General features: G+C 34.8%; 1 protein-coding gene across 1 annotated transcript; it reads left to right on the top strand.

The window, feature by feature from the left end:
- The first annotated feature begins 900 nt into the window (after positions 1–900).
- LOC114165682 (uncharacterized protein At5g01610-like) lies at positions 901–3,744 on the top strand. Its single transcript, XM_028050248.2, has 3 exons — positions 901–1,166; positions 2,121–2,175; positions 3,180–3,744. The coding sequence occupies exons 1-3, from the start codon at positions 1,080–1,082 to the stop codon at positions 3,548–3,550; spliced, it is 513 nt and encodes a 170-aa protein (XP_027906049.1). The 5' UTR covers positions 901–1,079; the 3' UTR covers positions 3,551–3,744.
- The last annotated feature ends 7,493 nt before the right edge of the window (positions 3,745–11,237 follow it).

Here is an 11,237-nt window from a genome sequence, read left to right as displayed (position 1 = left end):
TTCATCAAATATTCAAGAAGCAAACCACCTTGGCTTTACATGTCACCACACAAAACATTTTCACTCATTGTTATTAGTAGACTTTGTAGTTACCAACTCAATCGAATTTTAGCAATTCCTAGAATAAAACGAAGTAGCTTCGAAGAGCTCTTTTCTACGTTGTTATGGTGATTTTTTAGGATAATTTCTGCCTCTTTGGGTTGAAGCAACATCTGCTTCGTCAAATATGGGAATGTTTGTGGCTGATATTAGTAGTGACTCCTTCCAACTTTTAGGGATGGTAGAATTAAGCTTCAACTGAGAGCATCCACTAAAACCCCCAATTTCGCCAACATTTAAAACTCCTAACTGCATATCACTATTATTCTTAAATTTTTTTTTTTTTGCTTCTACGTTAGTGTTATCTGGTCCTTGTCACTGTTCCAGTAATGGTCAACCCTGCCAGGTCACTATTTAGTTAACGCCGTCTACCACCACTTAACAGAAAAGGCACATTTGAGACACTTAAACATTAAACAAAAGAGATTACCAAATTGAAACTGCTAGAAATAAAGGTACCAAATCGAGAGTTTGCCTCCAATACGGGGACCAAGGACATAATTTAACTTTTTTTTTTTACATTAAATAATACATAAAATAATTCAAAATATACTTCAAAAATTTATTTTTTACAAATTTGTAATTACAATGTTTAATAGCAACCTAAATTTTCTTTCTAAAATTTTGAAAATATAAATATAATCATAAGGTTTATGTTTTCGCTAATATTATCAAAATAGAATTGCTATTTTGAGTGACAAACAGCTTTGAGATAAAGAAATGCTTTCAAATACGACAAATGAAATAAAGAAAATAAATGAATAATTGAGATTAATAAGACCAAAAGAGGTGATAAATAATAAAATAACAAATAAATAGTTATCGAGTGTGACGAAAAACTCCGAGAGAATAAGGATAGGAGCCACGTCCTTCTTCTCCATCACGTTTGTGTGTTCTCTCTCTTTTTTCTTTATCTGAAGGAAGAAGAGAGACAGAGAGAGAAGTTCCTTTGGGATCGAAATCAAACGTTGTTGACCGAAATGGATCAGGTATTCAACAAGGTCGGATCCTATTGGTTCAACCAGAAAGCCACCACCCAGCTCAATTCCGTCGGTGACGACATCAATGTACCCTCTCTCTCCACCCGTTTTCCTTTTTCTTTCAAAATTTCTCTTCTTTTTCATGATGGTCAAACGGGAATTTCCTGAATTCAAGTATAACAAGAATTGTTGTTGTTGATTTTTTTTTTTTTTTGTGATCATACCGTTATTTGGAAAAAAATGTGAAATTATTAGGATTTTGGATCGGTGCAATGCATCCTATGGAAATTGGAATCCTGCTGTTAGGTTACATTTGATCAATTTTTGCTGGGTGTGAATTGTAATAACTGCAGTAGGAAATTGCAGGTGTGGGTGTATTGGTTTGTTAAATGATGATTGGATCATTTCAGCATAGGAGTATAGAGTTAGAATGCTTAGTTTTGAAATTTGTGTTGAGAATGTACAATGGAAGGTGGAGAAGCTGTTATTTGGCTGTCCAAGGCAATAAAATTTTGTGAGAGCATGTTTGAAGGATCAATTTAAGATGCAGAGAGATGAGACATGTAAAGCAATTCTCTTACTTTGATTGATCGTGCTAAGTGATGTCACATTATAGGCTAAAGTCCAATGTGTTTTATGGTTAGAATGTGTATAATTATGACAACATATGGTTAAAATGAGTTTTAACAGTCATGTGCTTGAAAGGTTTTAACTCAGTAAAGGCTAATGTGTTGGCTGATTAATACCGTTGTTGACTAAGTAACTAATTATTCGTGCTTGTTTGAGATGAGTAAGTGGGGAAAGGTGCAAGCATTAAGGGTTTAAGCTCGATTTACCTGCATGCTGATAAATTGAAAGATATGTAGAAAACCCATCATCATCTCTGTTACAAACCTCATCTTTTAAAACATCATTTACCCTCTCGTATATTCAACTGTGAATGAAAATGTTTCTGCTACTGCTTGAATATGCTAAATGTTTATGAAGAATGATCATTGCTTGATTAATTTCTATGCTAACACATTTTCTTCTGATGATCAGTCGTTGTCAAACAGTATTGAAGGGGGAACCAAATGGTTGGTCAACAAAATAAAAGGTTTGTGTTTCATATCTATCAGTTACTCGAACATTCATCCTACAAGTGTTCCTGTAAAAGAGTTGATAGAAAGTAGGTCAAAAGATACTCTGTTATGGTGAATCTATTCTGTTATAATGTGGATACTGACATCAATGTTTTATCTATACCTGTATGGTGTCTCTGGAATGGAAGACAGAGAACTGAAACTGGTAATGGGTAATAACAGTGGAACCAAGAGACCCTGCATACACCCTCACTCATAACCTCCAATTTTTTTACCTCTTCTTTCTATATGCATACTATTCAATTTTTCCCTCCAGCTGCGTTGAATGCCTTACACTTGATTTACATTAATAATTTCCTTCCTGGAATTTCGTTTCCTCTTGATAACTACTTTTGCAGCATGTTGCATTAACATTTCCTTCTACAGTTTTTGTTATATAGTCTATTATCTTTACTTCTATAATCTGGATAACAGAAATATCTCAACACATTAATGATGTAAAACCACCGATACTTCTGCCTTATTTCTCCACGTCTCGAATGTTTCATTACTCAAGCACATGATCTTGAAATCTCATGGTACTATTTGACACATCACTGTTAGTATTATGAAGTACCTACATATATCTTACTTCCTTGAAGGCCACATAAAAGTACCATAATATCATTATTGTAGTTTTACTTAGAGTTTTAATTTGGAATTTACAACCAATGAAAATGAAATTTGTATTTGAAATCAGTAATTAATTCAGGTTGCATACGGTCTTTCTATCCAATCATTATTTCATAAGTTGAAAATTTGCATGCTACATTACTAATTGTTTATTGGGTATTTGGGTTTACCATCCCACTTTCATGGATTTTGGAAACATGCTAAACACTTATCAACCCTTTTCAACTTATATTTCCTTTTGTCATAATACTTGAGGAAAGCTAATAAAATTAGAATGTCATCCCTGATATCCCGTTTTCATTTTAATTGACATTACGCTTGCGCTCTCACAAAAATCATGATACAGGGAAGATGCAAAAGCCATTACCAGAGTTGCTAAAGGAGTATGATCTACCAATAGGAATCTTTCCTCGTGATGCAACAAACTATGAATTCAATGAAGAGACTGGGAAGCTCATTGTTTACATTCCTCAGGTATGTGAAGTAGGCTACAAGGATTCATCAGTCTTGCGTTTCTTCACCACTGTGAATTGTTATATGGAGAAAGGAAAGCTAGCAGAGATAGAAGGAATGAAGACAAAAGTGTTGATCTGGGTGAAAGTGACAACCATTATGTCAGATGGATCGAAGCTTTATGTGACAGCTGGCATGAAGAAAACAAGGAGTAGGGAAGCATATGAGTTTACAAGAGATGGTGTATGCGTAGATAAGTTCTAAAACCCTTACATCATGTTTTGTTAATAGCTATTACAATCAGTTAAATCCCTGTCTGTTCTTGTGGGCCCTTTCTATCTCCTTTTACGTGAATGGTTTTGTAATTTGCAAGTAGTGTTCAAATATGCACTTCAAATATTGCCCTTTTACTTGGATGATGTAATTTGGTGAAAATGAAATGTCCCTTTTGTCCCTGATGATCTAGGGTATGTTTGGTTTTTAGTCAGTAGATCTCCAATGACCATTCAAAAAGTAAAATTGAAAATTAACACATGGAAACTGATCAGAGAATAGAATACCAGCTTTCAGCACAGATTGCAAATTAACACACAGGTTCAAAATCAACGTGCCTACAATGTACTAGGATACTTTAACGTTAGGGAAGATGTTCTTGCAAAAATGGAATATAAGCACTGCTTACCACAACTCTACGAATCTACAACTATTTGATTATACAGATTTTTTTAATTAATTAAGAAGTGTTAAGAAAACTCTCAAAATTATTAAAAATGGACTTTAAGTTTAATTCAGTTCTACAAAACTTGTAAGATAAAATTTATATCTATTTATATATTTGTAAATTTATTTTATTTTTATTTGATGTGAGATTTCTAACAAAACTATCTGTTAATTTATATATTTTTACTGTTATTCTCTGTAAGAAAATATATATGTTAAATATCTGTAATATTTATCATCACTTATTTTGTTCCCCCATGTTTTTTGTTCCTGCACATATAGCTAAATATAGTAGAATATAGTTTTCAGTTCATGCCTTTAATTCCAACAAAATATATAGAACATATTTAAACCTCCAATATCCAGAAGTAATTTTTGACTTTTTATGAACCTTCAGAGAAAAACTTACCAAAATGAACCCCTTCTCAACATATTCCTATACACTTTATAGTCACAGATAATTAATCAACTCTGATCTATTATCAAATATGTGTTTCATTAAACAATTTATGCAAGTGCAACTTTAGTCTATGTCTAGACGCGTAGCATCAACCATGACAAATACACACGCAAGAACTTTCCTAGTTGCGTGCCATCCACAAGCTCTATCTTCAGATTTGTCTGCTAGCAAACAATCTCAGAGCAATTGTTATCAGTTTCAAAATTTGACTATTGGTCATTGGTGTAAAAAACACTGCTGAGTTGTTTTTCACTACACGTGGTCCTCAGCACATGGTATCCATGCGTAGTTTCGAAGGCCAGAAGTCTCGTCCAAGCAGTACCCAATGGCATTGAAATGACAATGAACTGATTTGATGCTATGTATGATAAAAAATAGGTACCAAGAATTTCTTCATCTGGACTTTTCAAATTTCATGAAAATGCAACACAGTTCTAGAGTGGCCTCTAGAACAAGCATTTTTTGAGTTATACAAAACACGAACAGTGACTTAACATTTATTTGAGTAAATTACATTCACATTCCCCAAAATTTTCAGATTATAATGCAAACATTAGTATCCAGGCTAGATCACTATGCAATAGATTAAGAAAAGAAATCCTAAACCATGTCTGGTTCGATGTGAAAAACAAAGTAAACATACTCTATCGCTCGAAACATCACTGAATTTTCGAACTTGTGGTCCAAAAATATTGCTTAAATTAATGCAGAAAAAAAAAATTTTTGGAACACTTATCTATCTAGAATTTACATCCACACAATTTTATTTTATTTCGAAAACAGGAAAAAAAGTAAAAATAATTATAAAGGTGATAATTTAAATATATAAATAAGTCAAATACACACAACAATGCGTACATTTATAAATACATGTTATTCATAAATTTTTAATTTCTTTCTCAAAGAATTTTGAATTACTTTAATACTAATTATGTAAAATTAATGAGTCTTTAAAATAATATAAAAACTTATTATTATATACTAAATTAAATTATTTTTCGACTTCAAATATGTAGAAAATAGTTTACTACTGCTTTCTTCAGTTACTACAAAATCAATATTAGGCAAACCTGGATAATAAGAATTATACAGAATCATGCAATAAAATGTAATATAGTCTTGTCACAAACATTTAAGTTTTTCAAAATGCATCAAAAGCACTAAAATTCTTCAAAATGAGACAACACATCACACTATATAACTTTGTTTTTAGCTCCAAAAAATTTGGAAAACACAACCCTCAACATACTGACTAGCATTACCACCACTTGCATTCCATCTGTTCACGCCACAAAAATATTACTGCAAAAAAGACACAACAACAAAAAATAGAATGATGATAGGCTAATGATAACTTAGCATTTCATATATAATTATTATATAAAGATCAATTATGATCTATTCCTGTAGAAAACAAACAAGATATGTTAGACACAAACCTTACCTTACTCTAGTCTGCCATCTCCTCAGTAGGCTTCCTCCTAGTTGATGCAGGTCGCTCATGGGTATCTCGGTGTGATCGGTTTGGACCCGAGAGGGGTTACCTGCAGAAGGGACTCTGAAGCTCAAGTCAGCAAAATCTCTAAAAAAGTCAAATCTGGGGATTAGGGAAGTAATGAATGCGTACCTCTAATTCGTGGGGTCTATACATATTTATAGATTATTAATTACGTTTGACCACGTCATGGGCTGGGCCTTTGCTTGGGCTGTAGGTGGGCCTGGGCCCTAGCCCAGGTCCTTTAGTTCGATTGTTCGTGGGCCTTGTGAGTCTTACAAAAATGCTTTGATTTTGTTAAGTTTTCCAGAGTAGTCGGTCTAGACCGATTACTCTTTTAGCGGCTTTAGGCCGCTATTATTCTTCTGTCGGTTTAGGCCGGTTACTTTATTTGCTCAGCGTATATACGATGATTGTTTATTACTATTATTTGATTAGACTTATATATATATATATATATATATATATATATATATATATATATATATATATATATATATATATATATATATATGACGGTGAAGGATGATAAGTGCTGATGTGTTAGCGAGGCCGACTAGGTGTGGTACACCAGTCCCCCAGCCTTTAAGTGTGATAGGCTGAAAGTGTAAAGAGGTTTGTGGCAAGTGAAGGGATTTGTGTGATGAAGGATTATCTTGTTTCTTTTTAAGATTATTGAATATGGTGTGAGTTGATTAAGAAAGCTAAGTGAAATCCCCACTGGACATTAAGATAGCAAGCTATCTAGATGTGAAGGTTCCTTTCACAAAGCTCAAGAGAAGAAGATGATGGATTGATTCAAAATAAAAAAGGAAATGGAAAGCACATAAACCATAGAAAACCAAGAATAATTAAAGGATGAAGAAAACATAAAATGGAAAGGAAAGAAATGGTAAAAAATGTGAGAAGCACGCCACTACAAGGCTAGGCTAGAAGCCATGACAACCTTGAAGATGAGTGGATGTGTGCCGCCACTTGCTATGCAAGATAAGGCTTAAAAGTATTCACTCCCAAGGGAGGAAACTCTCACAAATGGTTGAGACACAAGAGTGTTTTTACTTCAAAATGTTCAACCCTTTTACATGTCTAGCAGCACCCCTTATATAGAAGAGTTTAGGGGCCTCTAAGCAAATAAAAGATACCTAAGGATGTCTCTACAAAAACCTAACCCTAGCTTCTAGAAACTAGGTCAAATAAGGTTACAAAAATGAGAGACAAAAGAGCCAACTATGGTGTGTGCAAGGCTAATTTCGTTCTAGCATAAAAGGAGACAAAGAATGTGTCTCATATGTCTCCAAAAAGTGGCCAAAGTGTGCTAAAAACAAAGGAGACCAAAGGTACATAGGTACACTTGTTTTATGCCTTTTACTTTATGCTTTATGCCTTTACTTTACTTTCTCATCCACATCATTTATGCTCCCCAATCATCATGCGCCACCTAGCATTGCTTTCTTACTCCTAATTAACCTACAAAGCAAATAAACATTGATTAGCATGTTGGCTTAAGTCAAGTCAACTATAGTCAACAAGTCAAACATAGTCAAAGGTCAACAAGTCAACTAAAGTTGATTCAACTAAGTCAACTTAGGGAATCAAAAATAACAAACACAAATGAAAGGGATGAAGGATTAGTGAACTTCCTTTCTAAACATGCTTAGTCTTCTTAAGCATGTGCCTTCATCCTTGGTTGGGGTCAATCCTTCATCATCCTCCCCTTCTTGGAGAGAATTTGACCACAAATTCTTTAAGCCTTTGTAGATGGAGCTTGACTTGATTTGGGGGAGGTTTTGCGCCTCCCTTTTATGAGCTCTTGTTCCATCTTTTCTAAGGGTACTACCCCTAGCTTTGGTTAGGCCATCCCTCTCTAGACCACTCTTCTTCTCATGCTTGCGCATTGGGTCTTCCTTTTGAGCCTTGCAAGAGAAGAAAGAATGGTGATGTCCATCTTGCTTTGGAAATCTTTTTTTAGAGGCAAGTAACACTTTGGAGGTAACTTGCTCTTTTTCTTTTTCATCTTTTCTCTTATCTTTCACTTTATTTTGGTCCTCATTTGCTTGATTGGGTGATAGTGGTAGGAGTGTGAACTTCTTGCCTTGGAAGGAGAAAGCATAGGTGTTAGCATGACCATCATAAAAGACTTTTCTATCAAATTGCCATGGCCTACCTAACAAAATATGAGTTTCTTCCATAGGCATAACATCACATAACACCTCATCTTTAAAATTTCCAATTGAAAAGTTAATGAGGACTTGTTGAGTTACTTTAATGTCTTCTTCCTTAAGCCATGATAGCTTGTAGGGCTTGGCATGAGGGATAGTTTTCAAGCCAAGCTTGTCCACAACCCTTGTGCTAGCCACATTTATACCACTTCCATTATCTATGAGGAGGGGACATAGTTTGTCATTGATATGGCACCTTGAATGAAAAATGTTTTGTCTTTGAGAAGGGTCAAGTTCCTTGGAAACTTGTCTTAGTTGGTGCCTTATTATTAACAATCCACCTTCAAGGGGTTTAATCCTTTCACTTGAAGAAGAAGTGTGGGAAGAAGTACTTTTGGGGGAAAGGGGAGAAGAATGTTCACTCTTTACTTCTCTTTTAAGGTTTAAGGCCATGGTTCTTTTGGTAGGACAATTTGAAGCTATGTGCCCATATCCCAAACACTTAAAACATTTTATAGAACTTATCCTTATACCTTGAGAAGAATTAGGAGTTTCATTAGAAGGCCTAGATGAATTAGTCCTAGGAGGTGGATCTTGGGAACTCTTGAGTGGTAATTTATCATGTTTTCTTTCTTTATCTTTCCAAGTACTAGAATAGTAGTCATTGTATGAACCACTCCTCTTGGCCTCTTTTTTCTTTTGCAATAGAGTTTCAACTTTGATGGCCAAATGTAAAACTTTGTCAATAGAGGAGTACTCATATAACTCTACTAAATATTGTATGTCCCTCCTTAACCCACTCACAAATCTAGCTACCTTTTCCTCTTCACTTTCAAATTGGAGTCCTACTTTTAGAAGCATGGACTCCATTAACTTGTAATATTCATACACACACATGGACCCTTGTTGAAGCCTTTGGAGCTTCAAAAGAGTCTCCCTCCTATAGTAGGAAGGAACAAATCTAGCACGCATCAAATTTTTAAGGTCCCTCCAAGAAGTCGCGAGTGACTCTTGGTTAATATTGTCCATACATAATTGATGCCACCAAGTCATGGCATAATCCTCAAACTCTAAGACTACCAAATCTACTTGCTTTTGATGACTAACTACATGAATGGTAAAAATTTGGTCCACTTTTTGTTCCCACTCAATGTAGATGTTTGGATCATTTTCTCCTTTGAACTTAGGAATCTTTGGAGTTTGCTTCTCTTGTGATAGTTTGCGCCTAGAATGCCCTCTTTTCCTAGCCTCTCTTTCTTGCTCCTTAGCTTCAAGCCTTTGAATGTGCTCTTGGATTCTTAGGTCACTTTGGTCCTTGTCCTTTCTCAATTGTTCAAAGGCCTCCTTCCTAGACAACTCCAAATCCCAAAGCAATCTCATCAATGTATTGTTTTTGTTTGGTGTAGGTGCATTTGATGAACTTGCCATGATTCCTACAATAAAAACACTCAAATCCGAGACAAAATAAATGGATTAGGGGTTAGACAACATGAAAATCGAGACCAAATCCAACCCAAAATGCAACCCAAGTGTTTAGATCACACTCCCAAAGTAACAAGGCAAGGCTAGCACTCAAAATCCACCAAAGGAGTGAAGCAAACACTTTTAAAAACTTGTTCAAAACCTTTCAAATGCAAGACAAGTGATTCGGCCACAACATCCCAAGAGTTTCAAGAAAAGAAAACTACTATGACACAACAAAGAACACCTAGTGACAAGCAAGAAAAGCACAAAAACAAGAAAGTTTAACTTCTAAGGAAATTTTGTTTTAAAGACAAAACTTGAACAAGACTAAAGCAATGAAAAACACTTTTAAAGACTCTATGGAAAGCATTTGAACAAGCCAAGATTATACCTCAAATTATGCATACACCAAGAAAGATCATAACCAAGTTAAAGCATGGAACTAATTTGCCAATATCACCCAAAATCCAAGTATAAAATTTGGTAGCATAGCACCTAGTAAAAATGGCCAAATGGATTCACGAAGCAACACATTAGCTCTCGGCCAAACTGTTTTTGGTTATGAATATAATTTTTCTTTTCAAAACTAGGTACTTAAGATGATGAGAAGGATATTTTAGGGTGTCTTGAACACTTAGTTCCTTAAAAATTAGGTCAAAATCAATTTCAAGGAGCATGCTACAACAAAAGGCATAGATCTCATGCAATAGCTCAAATACTTAGAAACAAGAATAAGAAAACTCAAAGAAACATATGACATATGACTCAAGCAAAAGTTAGACACATTTAAAGACTCAACATGACATACACAAAGACACAAACATGTAGCTATCATGCATTTAAACTCATGGATTTGAGGCTCAAAGACTAAGCATCCAAAGGCATGTTATCCAACCACATTTAGGAGTAAAAAGAGTAACAAAAACAGTAGCCAAAACTGCCCAACATAACCTGAAAAACGTTGATTCGCGGTGATCTCGGCAGCTCTGACCTTTGCTCACTATTTCAATCATAACTCTCTCCACAGAACTCCAAATGCATTGGTTCTTTTTTTGTTAAAACCTAGACTCACAGAGCTTTCTTTTGACATCAAGAACGTAATTTTTGGACCACTGAGCAGGTGCAGTTTAATCTTTTAAAATCGTGAACAGTTTCTGCCAGCATTGTTTTTATGTGGACCATTCAAAGATAGCTACACAAGACAAGGTTAGAACATGAAAAACACCATATTCAAGATAACCTAGGCTCTAGATACCAAATGATGAAGGATTATCTTGTTTCTTTTTAAGATTATTGAATATGGTGTGAGTTGATTAAGAAAGCTAAGTGAAATCTCCACTGGACATTAAGATAGCAAGCTATCTAGATGTGAAGGTTCCTTTCACAAAGCTCAAGAGAAGAAGATGATGGATTGGTTCAAAATAAAAAAGGAAATGGAAAGCACATAAACCATAGAAAACCAAGAATAATTAAAGGATGAAGAAAACATAAAATGGAAAGGAAAGAAATGGTAAAAAATGTGAGAAGCACGCCACTACAAGGCTAGGCTAGAAGCCATGACAACCTTGAAGATGAGTGGATGTGTGCCGCCACTTGCTATGCAAGATAAGGCTTAAAAGTATTCACTCCCAAGGGAGGAAACTCTCACAAATG

The sequence above is a fragment of the Vigna unguiculata genome, chromosome 10, assembly GCF_037176805.1.
Source record: "Vigna unguiculata cultivar grain cowpea cultivar isolate G323 ecotype 2 chromosome 10, ASM3717680v1, whole genome shotgun sequence".
NCBI classification, from domain to species: domain Eukaryota; kingdom Viridiplantae; phylum Streptophyta; class Magnoliopsida; order Fabales; family Fabaceae; genus Vigna; species Vigna unguiculata.
Note: the sequence above shows the minus strand (reverse complement) of the source record. Positions and strands in the feature narration are given on the sequence as shown.

Coding starts and splice junctions, on each gene's coding strand:
- LOC114165682 (XM_028050248.2), top strand. CDS start 1,080: ATGGATCAGGTATTCAACAAGGTCGGATCCTATTGGTTCAACCAGAAA. Junction 1,167..2,120: donor CCGTCGGTGACGACATCAAT/GTACCCTCTCTC, acceptor TCTGATGATCAG/TCGTTGTCAAACAGTATTGA. Junction 2,176..3,179: donor GTTGGTCAACAAAATAAAAG/GTTTGTGTTTCA, acceptor ATCATGATACAG/GGAAGATGCAAAAGCCATTA.